The sequence below is a fragment of the Haemorhous mexicanus genome, chromosome 3, assembly GCF_027477595.1.
Source record: "Haemorhous mexicanus isolate bHaeMex1 chromosome 3, bHaeMex1.pri, whole genome shotgun sequence".
NCBI lineage: Eukaryota > Metazoa > Chordata > Aves > Passeriformes > Fringillidae > Haemorhous > Haemorhous mexicanus.
Genome location: NC_082343.1, coordinates 91,706,718 through 91,730,236, shown reverse-complemented (window position 1 = coordinate 91,730,236; position 23,519 = coordinate 91,706,718). Strand labels below are relative to the sequence as shown.

The 23,519-nt window shown below is 38.1% G+C and overlaps 1 protein-coding gene across 1 annotated transcript in view; it reads right to left on the bottom strand.

The window, feature by feature from the left end:
* The window catches only part of EYS (eyes shut homolog), a 702,981-nt gene that overhangs the window by 257,528 nt on the left and 421,934 nt on the right, over positions 1–23,519 (bottom strand). The window contains exons 32-33 of the mRNA XM_059842660.1: positions 5,324–5,514; positions 3,559–3,650 (exon numbers count right to left, since the gene is read on the bottom strand). Of these exons, the coding sequence (XP_059698643.1) occupies positions 3,559–3,650; positions 5,324–5,514 (283 nt within the window). The remainder of the gene's footprint in view (positions 1–3,558; positions 3,651–5,323; positions 5,515–23,519) is intronic.

The window sequence follows — 23,519 nt, the reverse complement described above, 5'->3', positions numbered from 1 at the left end:
ATGTACATCAGCAATGCTGCTACTTTTCTTTCAGCATGAATATCATGGTAAACCATGAGAACTGGATAAAGAACATTGTTTGACAGCAATATGCACATTTATTTGCAAATATTAGATGGTGTGTTATTTATTTGATTTACATGAGGAATTATTTCTGTGGGATAAAGGAAGCAGTAAAATGTTCTCCTGTAAGGAGAAAGGAAGATATTATCACTATCTAATTTTCACTGTACTTAAACTTGTATTTAACAGCACTCACTACTTTTAAGTCTACTTTCATTTAATGTGATATTGTAGAGGCATCATGCTCTTTGAAGATGGCTTATCTTCAGTAGATGAAATGCACTGCTTTTCCTTAATTGAAAAGACAAAATCCTTTCCATCACAGGAATACATCAAAAGAGCTCCAAACAATTAAGATAAATTCAATAATTAAAATTAGCATTTTCTTTCAAAACAATTTTTTTTTATTGGAATTATCCTCCACAATGTCTGTTCATAATACTTAACATATGCACAACAAAGAAAGTCCTGTGTGCATACCCATTATATTACAATAAGCAGTATCTCCTACATTCCCATTAAACTTCACCAGTTTCCCAGATACCATTGTTCAAAACTTAACATATTTATCTCACTGAAAATCAGTTCTGAGAAGATTAAATATTTGCAAGCCTCTAGGAAGTTGGTGAATAAGTTACAGGAATTTTTCACTGAAGTTATTTTAAGTTTTCTTATGCTGTGTTACACTGAAATGTTAACTTTATAAAACAATTAACTCATATTTCAAGACTGACCCTATAAAACTTAACTGTCAAGAATATATATTTAATTGTCAATAAAGGAAAAAATGTAAAGCATATATATACAGGATATATACTTGATAATTAATTCAAGCACATGTGAAAATGCATGAGATGACAGTGAGAAGCAACTCCAAATCTTTTTGACATCTACATCACTAATGTTTTGAATCTTAGAATCATAGAATCACATAGTTGTTTAGGTTGGAAAAGATCTTTAAAGCCATCAAGTTCAACTGTTAAACCAGCACTGCCAAGTCCATCCAACACTAAACTCTAGCTCTAACTGCCATGTCTACATGATTTTTATATATCTCCAGTGATGATGACTCGGCCACTTCTCTGTACAGCCTCTTTCAGTGTTTTACAACCTGTTCTGTGAAGATTTTTTTCCAAATATCCAACCTAAACCTCCCCTGGTGCAACTTGAGGCCATTTCCTCTTGTCTGATTTCTTGTTAGTCGGGGGAAGAGACTGACCCCCGCCTCACTACAGACTCCTTTCAGGGAGTTGTAGGGGTGCCATAAGGTCTCCTTTCAGCCTCTTTTTCTCCCAGCCAAATGGCCCCAGCTCCCTCAGCCACTTCCCATAAGCCTCACACAATTGGCCTTGACCCATTGATCCAGTCTGCCCAAATCCTTCTGCAGAGCTTTCTTGCCCTCCAGTGAACCAACAGTGGCACACAACTTGGTGTCATTTGCAGAATGTCTGCAGAATGTCATCTTAAAACAACTATTTCCAGAACTATTTCCACTCTTCTAAAGTGAGTAGAATGGTTAATTATTAATTGCTCTGTAACTAGCCTGAATCTCATAAATGGCTTGCATGCCTTCTTTTTCAGCAGGAAACATAAGTGTGGCCCATTTCCTGAGCTGTCCTTAAATAATTGCCTGAAAAATGAAAGGAAATTCCTTTTTTTTATGCTCAAAAGAAAAAGCAAAATATAGAAATTACGTTGGTTTTCTTTTGTCATGGGCTATTGTCATGGGCTGATTTAGAGATGCAAGCTCTTTTCTGCTTGATTGAGTAGGGGGAAAATGCATAGAATAAGTGTATTCCCATCATAGTAATTAGTGGATCTCGGAGGGATGACAGTGACATCACAGTTTGAATGCTTCAGTGCCAAGGGAAAGGCACTGTAGAGAGTTCCACATTACTGAGGGTTCAGGTATTCATACCTTTGCTATTTTCAGGATCTTAAATCTTTCTTAAAATGAACAACAAAGGAATAACAATTGAATCATAATGGATTTCAACTAAGTAACTAGAAATTGTATGTCTCCACTTATCCCCTTTCTGCGTCACTTGGGATTTGTCTTCTTTGGGATCCTCTCTTAGTTGTATTTAATGGGCTTGCAGCGTACTTGAGTATTTAGTCTCTATTCATACAGAAGCTGCTTAAAGATGATTTTATCATCTTTATATCTCTTCTCTAAAAACTATTTTCCAATTTAATTTCTCTGTTTTGGTATGGAGAGGGAGTCATACCCAGGGAATAAACAGAACTTTTTATGTTATTAGATTTTAGAGAATCTCACTTTTATCAGTGCCATTGAGATACTGTGTTCTATTTCTTCCTGGTCACAGAGGAGCTTACACTTGCTGTAGCTTCCATTAACATGGCTTGGTTTATGGTGCTCCTTTTTGGGTGATAAGCACAACCACAGTGGATTACTGGCTTTTGCTCCTTGCATTAATTTGTTTATGTTACTGAGCAGTCCTAGTGTGGTTTAACAAGCTGGAAAAAAATTATGATCGCAATGGTAACTGAAATGCAGAAACAAACTTTGGTTCTCCTCACTGAGTACTCACTGCCAAATCTGAGGCAGCAAGGTACGGTATAATGGATACACACTCCACAATAATTCCCATGGAAGCAAGGGGAGACAGTGTTGCCCTGCAAAAGTTCTTAATTTAAAAATGTTTGGACCGATATAGCTATAAAAGGCCTATTCCAGTATAAGGTTTGAGCTCCTTCTGCACTCCTCCACAAACTTTTTAAGGACTAACTTACTTCTGAGAAACAAGCAGACAGCTAGCTTGCTTTCTTCTTGCTGGACAAGATGATTGGACCTATTTTAAGTTACCTAATAGAAACTAGGTACCCAGAGAGCACACTAGGCACCTAATTTTCCTATAAAGAGAACCCAAAACTTTCACCTCCAAGGCTGTGGATTCTATGAGTACAGATATTTGGTCATTAGATACATCTATGTACAAAAACCATGGAAAGCCTACTATCTACCTCATTTTCCTACCTCATTTTCTTTTCATTTTGTTTACCTTCATTTGCATGTATTGTTACTTTTACAGGAATAATATATCCTATTACGAGTTGCAAGTCAGTTACAGCAATGAAAGTAATGGTGCTGTTTCTGCCTATCTATTTATTTTCCAAGATTTTTCTATAAGTCACACTTTCATTGTTGGAAATTCAACTATTTCCTGCACTGAGTAGCTTGGAGTTACTGTGCAGCATCTTCCCTGACTGAATGTTTGTGTTTGCTACAGTAAGTTATTTCATTAAGAATAAATTTATTTCCACTATGCACATCAGGGATATGATGATCACTCTCCAACTGTAGTTTTAAACATTCTTTCTAAGGATGTGTTGTGGTCCAGACTACCATAACATGATTTTACAGTACATGTTCAGTTATCATAGTCCATCAGATATAATATCTGTAGGTTTTACTAATGGTCCAATCTTTGTGATACTTGAAACAATGATAAAAACAGAAAACAGTAAACTTACCTAATTTGCACACTGTACCAGTGTCCATCGTCCACTCTAGCAGTGGTAGAGATGTTTTTGACTTCTGCTGCATCATCACATAAATACTGGTACTACAGAGTGGGAAAAGGTTTTAATTACATTATTTCTAATAATTAAACAGTTTCAGGCATCCTGAATTTTAAAACGATAAATGGTTAAAAAAAAACCCTGAAGGATGTCATGTGTATAAAGAAAAATTAATGCTTCATTAAAAGTTCTGGATATGGAAGCCTATTGTACCAGAAATATGCAAGTACTCATAAATGCTTCCTAACCTGCATGAAAATGCTTTAATCTTTGTGTATCGTACAATCAGATATTATAGGTCTGGTTTCCAAAGAAGTTGACCATCTGCAACCCATCTAAAATTAACACTGGCCATGAGTGAATTTTACTTAACATTTTATGGCTTCCTTACACTTCCAAACACGTAATGTAGCGTGCAGGCTTGAGCATTTTGGAGCACCATTTAATTTCCTATACTAATGCGAACAAGCACTTGATTTCATGGTTTGTCTACTTGTAATTGTAGCTTGATTGTGAGCTTAGAACCATTTGTTCATTGGGCTTTAAATCCACATTTAATTGACCAGCTTTGTGAATGATTAAGTGAATTCAATTAGTTTTAACATGGCACACTGGGATCTCTGAATAGATTTGTGTCAATTAAAGTACTTTCATATTTTATGGTGCTTATGATATGTTAGAAAAATATTTTTCTGCATCATTACTTTACCATGAATACAAGTATGATGAACTTAAAGTCATCACCATTTTCTAAATGTTGGATAACTTCCTGCCCATGACTAATCTCACCTTTTTTTTTCTGGACAAAGATAGTCACAATATAATAAAAGACAAAAAAACATAATATAATAAAATAAAGTAAAAGATAATTTTCTCTTTTTCTATTTATCTTCAGTTTATCTGTTTAGTATGGTCATGATCTTTAAACATCAAAGCATATATAATACAAAATGCTGTTTCCAACAGAGATTTCACAGTTCTGAAAAAAGAATATAACTACAGGTAGAAGAAAATGGGAGGCAAGTGATGAGAAAAGTAACTTTTCTTTTAATACCTTTTTATAGCCTCTTTAGCATCCGCCTATTTCTTAATAAAGCTCTAGTATTACCTCTTTTTCAGAAAAGATGGAATAATTTGTAGAAGGTAAAGATATACCGATAAACACTTTAAAGTTTATAAACATATATATTCCTAGTTATTCTGTCCAAAAAAGCCAAATGATTTTCTTTCCTGACCCTGTGAAACTGAGATTTAAATAACAGATGAAGTGAAAGATTTCTACCTATAGATACATGGTAAAAAAGATACACTCCATTCCCTAACATGGTAAATTTTCCTAAGACAATTCACTCAATTTCTATGTCTATGCCTATGTCATAAGCCTTCGTTATGAAAATTTTTATGAAGTTCCATGTAAGGAATTTCAGTTAGTTTAGGTGTAAAATACAGTAACCTAATTTGTACCACATGTAAGGATAAAACATTCATTTTTTGGTTTTAATGTATACTCTTGTGAGTCATATTGACTATATTAGCCAAGAATTGGACAAAACAGAGAGCAAGTTTGACAACTATCTTCCTTAAAATACTGAAGATGTCAAGAACCTCTGTAGCTTTATTTACTATCTTCTACAGTAAGAAAATGAAAAAATATTAAAATTTTTACAGATTCATCTTTTATTTACTTTTCCTTCAGTGGAAGATTTTGATACCTTACCTGTAAAGTACTATTATTGATGACAAGTCGAATTAAAAAATGTCGCATTGTTTCTGGGCTCTGTTCAATATTTAGGAGAAGTCCATGAGGATCATAGGTCTTAAATTCCAAGTGGATGAAATTTTGCATGCTCAAATGTAAGCCTTGAAATTCCAGGTAAGAATTGCCATAGTAGCGAGCATAACTGAAATCTGTGAAAAGATTTTGAGATATGTACAAACAAAAAGACATTTTTCTTCTTCACACACTGCTTTCTTATTCTGGTAGTGGTAGCAAAGATATAGGATAATTATTTACATTTTTCAAGGATTCATAAATTAATCTGAAAATTATATTGGTTTTCTTCTGTCAAAAGTTATCATTGAGAGTTTATTTACTAGACATAAAGGTTTTTGTCAAATTATATTAAGCAAGCATATAGATCAATCCCTGAAAGTCTAGGCTGCAAAGATGAAAGACTTGGTACATATCTAGTAGCTTTGCCTCAACATTTTCTTCAAAGTTAGGTGTTTTCATCAAACCTAGATGCAAGAAAAAGTTGGTTTGAAGTCTTTACAGAAACTACAAACTATCTAAATGGAGAAAGACACTCTACAACCTAATTATGAATTTGGCATCTTAATAATATATCAAATCTTTTCTGGCGCTAGGGTGAAAGATGAAAATTTCCCTTGGGTCTATATCCATCGTGTCTGATTTATCTATAAACCTCATAGTATTCAGCACCCTGTGAAGTACCTGGCAAGGGCAGATGCAACTCTTATTTAAATAGAAAAGGCATGTGAATAAATGGCTTAAGCCCACCAGGTGACACCTAAAATGGGGCTTCTTAGTATTTTTTTATTTCTTCCTGTCCCCTTCATTCTTCTCATCTTTCCTTTCACCGCTCCTTTCCTCTGTTTTCCCCTTCCCTTCCCTTCCCTTCCCTTCCCTTCCCTTCCCTTCCCTTCCCTTCCCTTCCCTTCCCTTCCCTTCCCTTCCCTTCCCTTCCCTTCCCTTCCCTTCCCTTCCCTTCCCTTCCCTTCCCTTCCCTTCCCGAAACCTTCCCTTCCTTTCCCTTCCCTTCCCTTCCCTTCCCTTCCCTTCCCTTCCCTTCCCTTCCCTTCCCTTCCCTTCCCTTCCCTTCCCTTCCCTTCCCTTCCCTTCCCTTCCCTTCCCTTCCCTTCCCTTCCCTTCCCTTCCCTTCCCTTCCCTTCCCTTCCCTTCCCTTCCCTTCCCTTCCCTTCCCTTCCCTTCCCTTCCCTTCCCTTCCCTTCCCTTCCCTTCCCTTCCCTTCCCTTCCCTTCCCTTCCCGAAACCTTCCCGAAACCTTCCCGAAACCTTCCCGAAACCTTCCCTTCCCTTCCCGAAACCTTCCCTTCCCGAAACCTTCCCGAAACCTTCCCGAAACCTTCCCGAAACCTTCCCTTCCTGAAACCTTCCCTTCCCGAAACCTTCCCGAAACCTTCCCGAAACCTTCCCTTCCCGAAACCTTCCCTTCCCGAAACCTTCCCGAAACCTTCCCGAAACCTTCCCTTCCTGAAACCTTCCCTTCCCGAAACCTTCCCTTCCCTTCCCGAAACCTTCCCTTCCCGAAACCTTCCTGAAACCTTCCCTTTTCTCTCCTCTTCATTTATTGCTCACTTTCCCTCATTTTTCCTCTTCTTTTTCTTTCCCTTATGGTGTGTTTACAAGGGAAGAGACATGCATATAGGTACTTATTCATACACAGCTGCAGTCTTGCACTTTGTTTTTTTCACTTGCTAGTATTTATACTGAGATCACTATATTTGTCTGCTTGTAAAGACCAAAAAATATGGGTCATTTTCCATACTTGTAAACACGAGGAGTTCAGTATTTTGATTTTTGTAGAAGCAGGTGTATGCTTTAGTCTCACAGCATAAAATTATTAGTTTGATCTGCTTCATGAGACTGAAAAAAATTTAAAGAAATATTAACAATTCAGCCATTTGGTGAAAAATGTTGGTCCATCTTGTTAAAAATGTTAGTGCAACAATATCAACCTGAATACAATATACAACATGTATGTGAATTATTCCATTTCACTTTGATCAAATTTTACTCAATCATCTCTACAGGGGTTTAGAGTATCTTTGAAAGTCACAGATTTCTTTTATTTTCCAAAATAGGTAAAATTTTAATCTCTTGTGGCAACTCCAATAGCAAATACCTCACTATATATGATTAAATTCTGAACAAAAATTATACTGGGATAAAACAAAACACGTTGATGTTGAACTTTTGTGTATCACTGTAAGGGTACGCTGAATTTTATCCTTTCATGACTTTGCATAAACCTATTTACAAAGTCCAAGTCACTGCGGTCAAATCTCAAACAAAGCTCTTAAGAAATTCTCAGTACTACATAAGAACCATCAACATATGCATACATACAACATAGAGCAAAACAGACCAAAAACTCCAAGAAATACCAATCAATAACCAGTGCTCAAATAAAAAGATTTTACAATTTTAAGTGTATTTAATCCTTAAAAACTCTTTTTTGAACTACAATCTTGTAGGCGTAAATTTCAGAAAATTAAATTAAGAATAGAGGCATAAAAAGCTTTTTACATTTTATAGACAGGAAAAAAATCTCAAATAAAAGGCTTTTGAGAATTATTGCCAATCCCTAACCCTTGTTTGTTTTCCTTCCTGAGCAAGCCACTGAGCTCTAAATCTTTATCTCATTCTGCTTGACCTGAATTGCCCCTGAATAGATTTTGCTTATCCCAAGGAACCACTCAGTTATCCCCACACTCCTGAAAGTCTGATATCTAACCATCTCTTTTTCTTGATCCATTTAGGAGATCAGCTTGGCTTAAAGACAGCAAAGGGGTACACAACATCCCCTTCCTGCAGTCCTAAATCTTTCTGCTACCTTCCCAATATTTTGGAGGTGGGTTGCTTTTATTGTTGGGTTGTTTTCCTCTCCCACATTGTTCAGTGTATAATAAAGTTGACATGTGAGAACAGGTCAAAACTATGTCAGTTCTTCAGAGATTTGCTAACACAGGGCATTTGAGACCCTAGGTCTCACAGAAGAGTAAAATCTGTAATCATGAGGAGAAAAAAACAAAAAAATGTTAGTTGGGGGAACAGTTTATTCACTATTCCTGAAACTGTAATTTAACTCTGATAACTGAGGTCAGACTGAGTTATCTACTAAAATTCAAGGAAGACCAAACAAGCACAAGCTAGCGTGATCTACCTTTAGCTTTCTATATGTAATTGCAGCAAGTGCACAGAGCACTGCAGAAAAAACCTGCTGCTTTATTCTGACCAGCATCCACTTATTTTTATCTTCATAAAGCAACATGTGATGATGCCTTGCAAGACAGTACACTCCACTACTCCATGGATTTGAGGCCAGTTTGGCTTCTACTTGGAAATACATTCATGCTGCTAAACAGAAAACTTCTTAAACAATTCACCTCCAGTACAATTTCTGCAATTACTCTTGTCCACAAATATGGAAAGAGTTAATGAGAGAAAGCACTGAAGAATATTTAGCAGGCTCCAGGTTTCTGTAAAATCCCTAAAAATACTACTTCAATAACAAAGAAGCTACATACCTTCTCACAACAGCTATTAACATAAACCACTGGTGTGGTTTTACTTATTCTCACATTGTTTGTAACAGTACACAATTTCTTTCTATAGAACATAAGCTTTTGCTTATAATCCTTCTACTGCACTTAGATGCAGTTTTTTCATTTGACCTCTGGAGTTGGCATCCTAGATTGCTTTTTGTCCTAATGGAGAGGACTCATCCCCCAAGCTTTAGAACAAAAAAAAAAGAAAAATTGAAACCGTATCTTATCTTTTTCTCAGAATGCCTAACACTTGCTTTCCTAAGAAACAGGCAAGACCTTTGATCTATAAAATCCTCTCAGCTTTAGCTTTCTCCCCTGTGTACATCCAGCTCTCCATGGTTTTGTGTTTTCTAGGCTTCATATTAATGTCTGAATGTTAAAAAATTTGAGATTCAGCTGTAATAGTAAGCAGATACACAGGCAGGTCTGAAACCCAGCTGACAGGCAAGCTTCATTAACTCTTGCCACTCCCTACTGGTTTTCTCCATTCCAATGAGTACCAGCTGCATCAGCTTCAGAATGGAGGCCTGCAAATTTAAAAAGTTTTGAGAGCTACACAATTTTAGGTCTTTGTTTATAAAAGCAGGTAGAGAGAGATAATAAAAACTTTTTATATGATCACGAGCATGTGCTCCTGGTGATTGAGCTTTTGTCTCCATGTATTTCTACATATAATGTATCCCCTGCAGTTTGCATGGACTCAGGCAAAAAGAGGGATTATAATAATGCTCTTATTCTTCTGCAATTCTTTTTGTTATGTTACAACTGGGAACAAAATCCTCCCATTCATATTATTGGTCTTCTCTTTCTCATGGACATATATTTCACATCTTTTTTTATTCTTTTGATTAGATCTGCCTTACAACATTCAAACAGAGGGCATTATTGCCTATGGAATGGACCTGTCATGAAAAAGCATAAAAATTCATTTTCTATTTGAAATTTTATTTATTTTTTTAAGAAGGAACACATTTCTTAATAGCATAAAACTGTGGTCATAAAAACCTTTTATGTTTGTTTAAAACCGGATAATGCCGAAAGAAAAATAAAACAGAAAAGCAAAACAAGTCAGAGTAAGAACTGTTTCACAGGGCTGCTTGCAGACCCCTTGTGCCCAGCTGATGACTTCCAATGGATGTCCATGCCCCAGGTTTACACAAATAGCATGCAAGGAGCAGTGCCTCCCTGGGACAGCTTGTTAGCTTCCTCCATACAAACTGCCATGGCTTCCTCAGCCAGGGTGTGCTGCTAGCATGCCACACTGGGTATCCAGCCCTGCCAGCACCTCCTGTGAACCTGGCTGGCAGGACCCAGCGCCCTGCCCCTCCCATGGCCACACTAATGGATGGCCTTGCCACTGGCTGCCATGTGCTGCACAGCTCCCTCCCACTCCTCGCTGCTGCTTGTGAGGAGTGAGGTCCCTTTGTGGGCTCTGGCAGCAGCTCTGTGTTGTCTGGGGAGGGACTTGTAGGGACAGAGAAGGCAGCTGCCACCATCAGGCAGAATTTTGCATAAACACGTGTGGAGAAGAAGCTGAGCCAGACACAGAAAGGGCCAGAGGTCACCACCCTGTAGGCAGGGGTGCGTGGGCTCTTGAGACAGGACAGGCTGGAAACTTGTGGTGAACCAGCCCACATGCAGCTGCTCAGGGCACTGCTGAAGGCAAACAAGGTTCCTCAGGAGACCCTCAGAGCTGGCTCAGCCCAGAGCTGGTGGAGATTGCTGGCTTGAAACATTTCAGGTACATGTGTGGGGTAAGGGACAAGTCAGGTCTTGCCCTGCTCCACACACCCTGCACCCCCAGGGTCTGGGTTCCAGCAGTGGGGCCAAACCCTGGCATGTGGGAGGCAGTGCTCCACACTCCGACCCTGGAGCCCCTAACCCAGCTCCTAATGGCAAAATGACCAGAAGTCCCTCCTAAGGGAAGAGCCCAGGAAAGCTAATGGGTATGTAAGCCGTAGCACACACAGGTCTTGACCCTACATCCTCTTGGAATTTCTCTCAGGTGAACACCACTGGAACCAGAAGTGGTAGCTATATTTGTTCTTTTCTGTATCTCTTTTCTCTTTCTTCTAATTCCTTCTTCTCAAAGTTTGAGTAACTTAAAGTCAGATCGGCTGGAGTTTGCTAAGTGGAATGGGCTTAGAGTTTACTAAATTAATGCTTTGTGAAATGCTTTATGTTGATTTAATGTTGCTCTAACATTAAAAAGTTCCCAGATTTTCTGAAGTTTGACAGTAAAGTTTTTATCTGTTTGCCCTCTTGAGAATATCTTGTCAGTGTTTCTCCCTTGCATCTAACTCAAGCTGCAAAAAATAATGTTAAATCCTTTTAAAATACTCATTGAGTGAGCTCCGGGGCCTTACACCAATCCAGCCTGATGTCCTCAGAGGTTTGTCTGTCACCTTGACTGTCAGAGCAAGGATCTGGGATTCTATACAGGGACCAGCAGGCTTGCCCAGCTCACAGATGTTTAACCCTTGTTACTCTTCCCTATGGGCACCAATAACACTGCAAGGGTAGCCCAATACACCGAGTGACTGCAGAGCTCTTGGTGTGGGAGGAAGGCATGGGGGGCCTTCAGTCCTTCTGTTGAGCAGGAAGTCTTACAAGGATGTTATTGAGCCTCCAGTCAGGCTCTTTGTAGATATTAATTACAGAGGGATAAGAGAAAATATACTTCAATTGAAACAGGTATCTTACCAGAGAAGAAACATACTTGCTGTCCTAACTACAAAGAATTCATCTCCCTGTTAGTATTTTTTTTTTTTAATTTCACAGAATATAAAAGCAGGGTTAATGGATAATATTAATGATGCTTTTTTTCCTGTTACCACTTTTAGAAATTTCTGTTTCAGGTAGGCTATGCATGTAGGAGTGAGGTTTGGTTATTTTCACTCTCAATGTGCTAAAAGTACCTCAGCTTTCATTCTCCTTACATCTGTTTTCTCTCAAAAAATCTAATTTCTTTGAAGTTTCATATTTAATGAGTCATTTCAATCACTCTCTTTTGCATCTAAAATAAGGTCAATCTTTCCAGCAAGTTCTGAAAAACAGCCTCAGCAAAATAATCCATGAGATTTACTCTTAACTCCCTTAAATACAATAATCTACTTCATATTTGCAACCACCATTTAAAAGGCTTTCGTTTATTTTCAAATGAGTCTCATTTACTTCCATACATTTCATTTAGTCTTTTCAGCTGAAACACCTTAAAGGCAGAGCAGAACAATGTTCTCCAACCATTATTTCTATTTACAGTTGCAAAGCTATTTCACTGCAATGTGCTTCACCTTTGGTTCCACACAACAAACCCACAATTACAGTGAATCCATGTTTTATGCTGTCACAGAAGTCTGTGCTGCATGACTAGCAGGGAATTATAGTTGTGTTTTTCTCTCAAAGTTGAAATGTTTTCTAATGTGGCGTGTTAGACAACAATAAAATGTGGTTAACATCCAGAACGGTTGCCAGTGCAGCCCACAAGTAGCTTTCAAGCAAAGAAAAACAAGTTATGAATAAACGCCCTTTACTGTTGCTTTTTCATGCTTACACAGAGCCAGGGATTTGAGTAGCCTTTGAAATTCTTCTGAAAGAAAAATGTAACTGTTTTAGAGCTCCTATTACTTCACACGATCTTCACTGCTAGCTTAAACATACACATACACACATGCAGAAACACATACATAGAATTCAGGTGCCTTAAGGCATGGAACATCAGACCCTAAATCTCAGGAAGCTCCTTCTATTTCTCTGAAGTTCTTACAGATCTCTCCTTTCCTCATGCATGTGTCAGTCATGTCTTTTGATCCAAGTTTTGATTCTTAACTCCTACATGTCCAACAGGCAGTCTGTAATGTTTTTGAGTGAGGTCTGTACCCACCTTTGCTACTCACTCCATAAAGGGGACAGTAGGCTGCATTTTTATATTAATTTTCAGGTTTTCCTTCATTCTCTTCAAGAGTTACAGTTAGAAACAACAAGAAAACAAAACTGTACATATAATATTTTCTCACACAATTAATTTTTCAGATTTTTTTTTAAAAAATGCTGACTGCAAATAACTGAAAATATTCTCCTTGAACTCAGGGAAAAGGTGGGCAGACTCTTCTAGCAAGAATACATTTGAATTTTAGTAGGGACCTGGAATGCAGTTAGTGCAGGAAATTGCTTTATTGTGGTCAAAAAATTAAGAATTTCTAAAGCAGGATTCAGTTTCCTGGTGATGTGTAGATTTTAAATTCAAATCTACTGCCTATATCTATTAATTGCAGTAATAGCTTAGTGAGATTAACTGATACTTGCATGACTGCTGCCTGCTAGTCCCAGAAGGGATTTTTTGCCATGTGAGCTAGCTCATCAACATACAGATAATGGAAAGAGGTGCTATGTTCATGTGTTCATTTTTATTCATGAATCTCTTTTATTCATGGCAGTCAGCAGTGAATAAAAGAGATTCTCTCAATGAAGGCATAAAACATGCATAAATGTATGTGTGTGTATATATATATATATATATATATATATATATATATATATGAAAAAATGAGGAGAAACATCAGCAGTATGTGGTTCTGCTTCAGCTAAAGACTGTGAGTTCTTTTTCTTCTTTAAATGTACTAGAAGAGACACAGGGAGGATCAAGTAGTATTACAGCAGAAATCAGGAGCAGCTCTTACCTTGGGGATAATTTGGCTTGCTCTCAGCAGAACTTCACAAGCCTTGCTAAAATCTTTCCCCCCTGCTGCTCTTTCTTCCAAAGCACTGGCAGCTGGCACACAGCCAGCACCAAGCCCAGTGCCACTGCCTACATGTTGATAACCCCCATGGCTAGAAAGCATTAGAGCCACCACTGGGAGAAAAGCAGTTTTATCCAAAGGAAACCAAGTTTTTTGCCCTTTACTCATAAACCAAGAAGCTGTTTTTCAGTCTCTTACAACTAGATTTTGAACAAACAGAACTGAACTTTTTTTTCGCATATAATAACTGTTTTAAAGATTAAAAAATATTAATGGTCAAAGCAAGAAGAGTTCATAATGTGAATTTAAGATAACCTTTAGAGTGCTATAAGCTATTCCAAAGGGAGTTATCTTCCATTATTCAAAATAAAAACAATTCATGTAAATAGCAAGATAATCAAGATCTTGCAATGTATTGTGAGAGCGGCACACTTAAAAGCAGAACTTTTTAAGCCTAAGATAAAAAAAAAAAAAAAAATCCCTTACCTCCAATACCAAGTCCATAATACAAGCAAGATTATTTACTGACTGGAAAATAAACAAAACCATAGTGAAATCCAGAAAAAAACCAATATTTGTATCTGGCCAAATCCACTGGTATGGTAGAAGAAATAGATTTTTAAAAATTTGTTTCATGGTATTGTGTTTTTAAATTGAAGTCAAAAAAATCACCATTTGGAAGGTGCATGGACTATCCAACCATGGGTATTGGTTTAAAGTGACATGCACAATAATATTGCCTATTCTTTGCATTTAGTTGAGGATGTATGCATGGTATCTAGTAGGAGTATAATGGAATTATTCTCTGTGAATAATTTGTTCTTGTTCCAGATCCAAATATTCAGATATCCAACATTTTCATTTCGTAATTCAGCTTGAATTTGCTTAAGATTATGCAGCTATGGGAAAAGTGAAATTCAGGTGATTTGCTGACAAGTATTTTCAGAAGTGTGCTTATTCCTCTTGAAGGTTATCATATACATTCTTGTGAAGGCCTTAGATTCAAGTCATGTTTATTGTGCAAACCACCTCTGTCAGTCACTGATGAAATGCTGTATATTTTTCATATTTTATGAAAAATCCTTTTGCTAGGATTTTTCTCCTGAGAAGCTGAGAAGCCTCAAAAGAAAAGAAAAACAATAATTATCTACTGCTGTAGAATGCAACAAGTAGATCTTTGATTGGTCTCATGTAGTTGTTTTTAATTAATAGCCAACCAGAATCCAGCTGTCTCAGACTCTCTAGTCAGTCACAAGATTTTATTATCATTCTACTCCTTTCTATTCCTTGCTAGCCTTCTGATGAAATCCTTTCTTCTATTCTTTGAGTATAGTTTTAATATATTTTTCTTTTAATATAATATATATCGTAAAATAATAAATCAGCCTTCTGAAGCATAAAGTCAAGATTCTCATCTCTTCTCTCATCCTGAGACTCCTGTGAACACCACCACACAAGATGGCAATCTAAGGCTTGTGAACTAGCTGTGGTTGTTCCTTGTAATTTATAGTAATTACTTTTACCTATTAACTGGGCACATGCCCCACTAAATTGACAATGAAGTTTTATCTGTTCTGCATTTGCGTTTACCACAGTTGTGACTTTGCATAAGCTCCTAACTGCCTAGTCAGTTGCAGTTAAATCAGTCAAACACATATTTTGTCTTCAGTATGCATTGTTTTGGTCACACATATGTATGAGATCTCAGGCTGGTGGCAAATGGGCAGGATAATATCAGCTGCGCAGTTCTGTCTTCATCTTGGACACATGAAGCCTGAAAACATTCCCAACTGAAGTTGTACTTTCAAGATATATAAGCAGTATGCACAGTATTACTATATTTTTACAAACTGGGATGACACTTATGACCCTGACAGCAAAGCTATGGTTCTCTGAAATAGTACTTCATTCACTCCTTCTGGAGAAGTTGCGACTAATATCTTACATATAGTACTGTGTTCAGTATTTCAGTATGCCCCTGCTTTCCTTTCCCCCAGTTAGACAGTGCAAATATGCAGCTGTCCTATGAAAAAAATACCAAAGCCTCAATTAAGAGTCTGGTGAGCATTATTTTTGCTTCCTTCATCTTAAATAATGTATTAGAAGCCTGCAGTCTTAAAATGCAGTTTTTCTTAAGCATTTTCTAATGCATTCTTATTCTAATGCACTGTTTTTTTACTTAACTTCATCTAATTAAGGCCTACATGCACAGAAAGCATCAATAAAAATACTCAGCAAATGTTAAAAACGTGAATAATTCACAGTATTAACTTCTTCAATGATGTCTAATAAAGAAGGCAAATGATACATGCATATGACATGTTATTTTCTATTTCACTTTCTGAATCCCAGTGGTCAAGGATCTGCTAATGTGTTTGAGAACTATGAAAACAAATGCCATGAATATTAAAGAATACAAATAAGAAGTGAATCATTAATAACATACCACACCAATATTCCACCACATAAAAGTCAGTGAATGTTTTGAAGATCACACAAAAAAAACTTTGATTGAAAACAGGATCAGAAAACTTAGTAGATATAATTTATGACACATAACCTTGTAGAGAAACCCAAACTCAAAACTTCAAAGAGATGGTTTATAAATTATAGATATAACATACAATACTGTCTGTTCCCCCTTTCTGTTTTGTATGTGATTTAGTCCCTTGAAACATACACACACAAAATTCTTTTTTGGTATCCTTTTAATATGGGAACTGACAGTCCAGAGGATAGAGAAAGTTTAGAATAATAAACTTCTGTTTAGGTAATTTATTTCAAGATATGCATTTGAAGTAATTTATATGCTGAAAAATTCAACCTTACATTTGGTGTCCTAATGTAAGCCCTGCAGAATAATTTCCCCTGTGTAAAAGAACTTACTATGTAAAAGAAGGCCTTCACACAAGTTTTCTATAGCACAGATTCTGTATGAATCATGACAAGAAAATTAAGTGTGCAGACGTGGGACATCTTCCAAAATAACTACATGTATGGAATTTGTTGGTGATAATGAAAAATTAGTAGCTTCTTGTTGCTTCAGAGCAAATACATGGGTTTGTATAGTGCTTGACTAATATATTTGGTTAAATGCAGATTGGACACTGAAGTAACTACACCATGGTTGAGACAGAGGCTTTCTAAATGAGAATTTGTGCAAAGATCCCCACTTGTTATCGTAAGATCAAATTAAACACAAAACTGGCTGGAAACCTAAATTAGGGGACATGGCTGAAAGCTAGATGACTTGAAAATACTGCCTAGATAGTAATCAGGGCTGCAAAACAAATAAGTTACCCATATACCTTTATCTGTGATGGGGAAAAAAAAAGCAAATAGGTAAAGATGGCTGTTATCAAGATGACAGACAACGTGGCAAAACCAAGATTTTTTTGCTTCTGAAGAAGCCTTGCAAAATACATAATATTCAACTGTGTTAAGAAGGTGTATACTATACATGAATTTTCCCTGTGCAGTCAAAAATTAGGATGACAACATTAAAAGCTGGAAACATCGATCAAATTTAGAATACATTCAAAGACACATATGGAGCAAAGAAAATGGTGGTAGAAGATAAAAGGTTCCCCTCTGGGTTGTACACTAGTTGACAAACTAGGAATATATTGTAGAGTGGTTTTGGTTAAACTGGGCAGAAACACCAATTAAGTGTAGTGGTTTTGGTTCACCAATCTGAGTTTCCTGGCCAATGCACCACTTAATATGGTGCGTCTAGCGCTGGCCAAATGCCAGTGCATCCACTAGAATTATTTACTCATTTTCTGCTGTGAGATAAGGATTAGGGGGAGAGCAAAGCAGGCTCAAACCTTTAAAGGGTAAAAAGAAAACTTTATTAACAGAACTAAAATAAAATTAATAGGAAATCAGAATAAACCTTCAGAACACTTCTCCTCCCCCACACTTTTCTTTCTTTTTTCCACTGACAAAGTAAAGAGACAAATTTGGTGTTTTCAGTCAGTTTACCACTTTTAAAATAATCTTTCTTCAGTCCACTTAGGAAGAGGAGTCTCTCCTGCCATGCCATGGAGAATTTTCCACAAGAAACAGTTCTCTTGTGGTTTTAATTTTCATGAATAGCAGCTGCCCAGAAATCTGCAATCGTGAAGTTCCTCCCACGATTCTGTAGTTTTCCCACAACTAACACCATGGGTCATTTCAGCTTATTGGAGTACAATTTTAAGGATGAGCTCTTCTAGTATAGAAACAAAAACTTCTTTTATCTATGGGAACAGATGTTTTCTTGTTTTATTCCTGGGGCAAGGTTTCTCACTTCTCTCATATCTCTCTGTTCAAGCTTCTCACTGGATCACAGCTACTTCAACATCTGCTTGCTTCAACATGGGTGCCTCTGCTCATAGCTGTGTTTAGAACACTGCCACATGCCCCCAGTGCACTCCATGAATTACAGGGAAAAAAACCCGAAGTCTGATGTATCAATTATATCTTCACCGTAGCCTTACAACAGAATTTCAGCCCAAGACTAAGATATCGCCTCATTCTCCTGCCATCTGGGATTTGACTTCTTCACTGACCTTGGTGTCTCCATGTTTTTTTCTTGCCTGGGCCTGCAGATGGTTATGTAACCTCTGCTGGGCACGGCAGTGCCCGCTCTGGCTGCATGGCTGCTTTCCAGCCCCTGTCACGTTCAATTTCAGCCGTGGGGCTGCATGGCTGCCTGTGTTCTCGGCCGCATGATTTTTACATGGCACCAGGATGGCTTGGTGGCTCACGGCCAGAGTGCAGCCTGGCTTGGCTCCACCCGAAGCCGAGTGGAGCTGGCCCAGCCCGCTGGCCATGGTTGGAACTCGGCGGGCTGAGCCGCCCTGGCTGTGCGGGGCAGTGGGTGCGGTCCGGCCAGCGCTGCGGAGCAGGGCCCGGCCCGGCCCTGGCAGGCCACGCAGGCCGCACGGGGGGATGGGGCCTGGCCCGGCCAGCATCCAGTTACTGTTCAAAGGCTGCAAGCTGGAGCGTTTTTCCCAGGGTTTGTTCCTTTTTAAATGTGATTTCAGACTTGTGTTCAGCTTTCTTAACTGGTTTAACAGGGCGTCAATATTCAAAACTAGCCAGCTGACTGGTACTGCCAAGCCTGAACGAAGCTGTCAAGATCCCCACAGGGAACGACTTCTGGAGCTTGTGGACTCCCTCCCAACTGAAAACCAAACTACGTTAAACCTTGACATCTTGTGATTCAGATAAGCAAGTAACAATGAAGAAAACATAGCAAAGGATCCTAGATAGTAAATGAAAGAGAGCAGAGAGGAGAAATCAGGAATGAATAGTAATGGAATCAGTCACTAGGATGAGTGGAACATAAATGTTAAGAGCTTCAGAATAAAGAGGAATATGGATGGCATTTCTGAAGCTGTGAAAAAAAAAGGCGGGATTGTGTGTGATCAGAACTCAGATGGAAGTGCATTCAAAGTGTTTATACTGTCTATCTGCAACAACAGAAGAATTAATTCAGCATGCAGAAGTCCTTGTCAGCTTTATACCTGCACTGAAGTAAGATGAGGCAAGTAGGGGCAGATTTAAATTTCATGTCACACATGCAAAACAGAAGTAACTTTTCTTGCATTGATGATGTGGTGTTGGCTCTTCCACAATGAAGAGGAAACCAAAGGGGTCTCTAGAAATTCTAAGAGATAAATGAGAGGTCAAGTATCTAAAAGGATTTTTGTCTTCAAAGGGACCTAAAATTTTCCGAATAATCTTCCCAGTACTGTTGTTCAGATGGATGTATTCAGATATCTTCAGATTTAATTCAGGAAGGTCATAAAGTAATAGCCAGAATAGAAATTGCCATGCTAAAATTTATAGTTATTCTGCTTGGTTTGGAATTACTTACTTTAAATGCAACTGGTGCATCTTAGAATCAAGATGGAATTAAGAAAATTATTAAAGACAATATCTATACTTGATGCTGTTCATCTCTAAGGCAAAAATTAAAATACACCTCAATTCCTATTTTTCAGTGAATGTGATTACTTTTAGGTCCATAATAGAGAAAACCCATAGCTTTCACAGAATCACAGGACAGGGTGGGTTGGAAAGGACCAAAGTGGATCATGTAGTCCAACCTCCTTGCTCAGGCAGGATTATCCTGGAGCACATAGCAGCAAGCGTATTGTGTCTGGATGGTTCTTGAATATCTCCAGTGATGGAGAAAGCAGTTCCTCCTCATATTTAGGTGGAACTTCCTGTGCATAGAGTTTCTGCCCATTGCCTCTTCTTCTATTGCTTGGCCCCACTGAGAAGAGCCTGGAAACATCCTCTTGACACCCTCCCTTCAGAGTCTCTTAGCCTTTAATGAAGTCCACTCTCAATTGTCCCTTCTCAAGGTGGAACAGGCCCAACTTCCTCAGCATTTACTCATATGAGACATGCCCCAGCCCCCTAATCATCCTCGCAGCAGCCGCTTTGTTTTATATTTCAGCTCTTACCATAAGAAAGATGTATTCTTTATATAGACAGTCTGTCTTCACATATTAGAAGTCTACAGTCATAGCTACTGCTGTGATGTACATGATTCATTTCTGCTGAGTATTCTATCCAGGAGATCCAACTTCAACTTCTCCACTAAGTTTTCCTAAACATATTTCATTATAAAATACAAATTAATTTAAAATATGAAAAAAAACCTGTTTCTCTGCTTAGATTTAGCCCTGACTTTTACCAGAGCTATAGCAAGACTCTGCTGATGTCCTTATTAATCAGAGTAATTCTCTTCCTCTGTTCTAGTATGTGGATTTAGATCACATTGTCATCCTATTGAGTCAATGGAGAAGAATTCCCATTTCACTCAAACCCAAGAAAGCTTTCTAAAAGAACAGAAGTAAAGTTTTCTAAAAAAATGGAAGGAAAACTGCGAAGCTGCCACTACTAGAATATTCTAGATCACCATCTTACCTTGTTCACTTGGGAAATGACTTATGTCTATATGGGAATTGTCTTGCCCTAGTAGAGAGCAGGAATTTTTGTTTAGTTCTATAAACCTCTGTGTCTGCAATAGCAACACCACTTAAATGGTAGTCTGCTTTAGGAAGGTCGCCTTACTCTTGTGAAGTTGAAAGGACCAGATCTCTAACTTTGGGTCATGCATTTCCTAATATGCCTTCATCCTTTAAAGAAAAAATTAGATAACAAGAAGCTGGATTACAGAAGAATCGCTGTTTAAAATTTATGTTTCGTAACTTTTATATATATTCAGCGTAGTTTCAAATTTTATCAACTTTTTAAGGACAGTAGCAAAAATGACCTGATATTAATAATTTGACTGTTGCAAAGGTCTAATGAAGATCTGCTTCTCACTGTACAGGAAATGTGTTAACACAGCTCTAAAACAGCACACTGAGCTTTGTCTGAGGACTTAAAATTGTCTCCCTTATTTAAAGTACAAAGCAGGTTTCTCATCCCTTAGGAGCACAGTGCTAAGCCCTCTGAAGGAATTAAAAGCATTTCTCTTATATGTAGCAGGTATATTGAATCCATGACAATTCACAAACATTTACAAGCAAGGCAGAGACATACATATTACAAAACCCCTCTGCCTGGAGAAGTTTAACTTGCAGCTCCCATCTTCCTTAGGCATGGATGATATACATGTCTCTGCCATTCAGCAGAAGTGAATGTAAAATCCACTGGGACAGAGAAAAGGAGAGAGATGTGCAAGACATCTCACTATGGCCTAGTGAATAAGGCTGTTGCCTGGCTAGAAACCTCAGAATTGTAACAGGATATTGACTACAACTGTACCATCTATACAGAGAAGTGTGGAATTTAGGTCATCTTTAACACTAAGAAAATCTATGTTATAAAAAGAATGCATCATTGTTAGATGCGGGCTGAGAAGACATTTGTAAGAATCAAGAAAAGGAGATATATTTGCAAATGAAGTGTGTGAAAGGCAATGGTCATTTATATCATTTGCATTATGCCTAAAAAAGCAAAACCAAAAATATAACATGGCTTTAGTAGCCTAGACCTCTTACTTAGTCTGACAAAAAAAGTAAAATCAGATTTACAATGCTACAAATAATCAAAACCAATGCAAAAATACCTATCTAAAAATTCAGTTTGCTAAATAAAAAATATCCTTTTGTTTCCTTATATAATTCGGGGAGTTACTGATTAAACAGCATCTCCTCTAGAGTGATCATGACCAAATCACTACACTGTGTCCTTTTGCCCCTCAAAATGGGATTATAGAATATGCAGTAATTGTGAAATTAAGCATTTTTAAGCAATAAACCAAAACAAAAAGTTCCTTCTGAAAATGAAGCAGGAATCTATCCAACACTAGATAATAGTAACCAGGGAAGGCTGTAGTTGGGATGCTAAGCCCTCCTCAGCTGCCAGTATCGGATTAAGGATTGCACACAGATCTGTCCACCTGGATGCTGAAGGCCAGAATTTTTTCCTGGGTGTTGACATGCACAATTGCACTTTCAAAGAACTAAACAGGGATCATTATTCTCTTTTACAGCAGTTTCACAAAGGTGGTGGTAGTGGCACTGTTCATCTTTTATGCTACAAAGCAATTATTATACTGTTCAGCCAGCAGGAGACCCAGGTTAATTTTTTTCTAGGTCTAGGACTCAATATCTCTGCCCTCTATGTATTAGCAAATGTCCCAGCTACTAGATAGAAAGCTAGCCCAGAGGGTATTTTGTCCCTTGGGGTGGCAAAATTAATGAAAAATGTAAGTGAGGAGGAAAGTATAGATTTTGTAGCCTTAGATGAGGTCACTTATCTGAGAGAAGGGAGACACAGGATGACTCAGATTTACTTTATGGTGGATGAGGAGAGAGGAACTTCTCTAACGTGATTTACCTGAATAATTTTAGATGCATTTCTTGAGATGAATCACATCCTAAAAGCACCTGTTTCTCTGCATAGAGACAGTCTAGGGTCAGACTCCAGATCCTGCCATTGGCAAACGAGAAAACAACACTTAACATGGGGACTAGACATCAGTGTTTTAAAGGTCTCATGTCATATGCTGTGTAATTAATATGGAAATGCTGTATTAACATTAAAATTGTTATGTAATAAAGTTTTCCTGTTATCTGTCCTTTTTCTTAGCTGTTATCCTCATCCTTCCTGTGTTCTGCTGGGTCCTATGGTTGACACTTCAGTCTTCCTCAGGAGTGATGGGGGTGAGAGGTAGCAGGGGGTCACAGTCAGCTGTCAACATCCTCAGGTCTTCACCAGAAAAACTGTCACATTTCTTTGTCCTCAAGCTTAGTCACTGCTTTGGGTTCTTTTTAAATGTTTCCCAGTGACAGTCCTTTTCCTTTTCCCAGACTGCCAGCTCCAGACTTACAGTGGCCTGCAGCCCCACGCCAGCCCCATGCACACAAAGGGCTGTGCATTGTCAGGAAGCAATGGAGGTGGGGGGTGTCACCCCTTCCCCAGTGGGGCCACCACAGGGCTGGAGCTGGAGCAGGGGAGGCAGCAGCCACTGCCCCCAGCACAGGGGTTAAACCGGCAACACCCAGATCAGACTAGAGCGAGTCTAAGCCCCTGAATTGCCAGGTCAGGGCAGACAGCATATTTACTGGGCAGCACTGGCTACCCTAGATCCCATATGGATAACATCATTAATCTCCAAGGTAAGTTGTGATGGTGTCTAAAGTCTTGCTAAGGACTCTTAATGATCTCTTAATTGATTGAGTGTAAGATGAACAGTATCTCTTCCAAATTTTGTCAGCAAAGCTAACTTTTCTGATTTGATTAACAGTTACCTTAAATGTCCTTGAAACCCAGGGAGAGTAAAAAAAGGAGCTGCCTGGGGCAATGTTGGCCTTAAAACTATGGTAAAAACCATAAAATTGCAAGGTT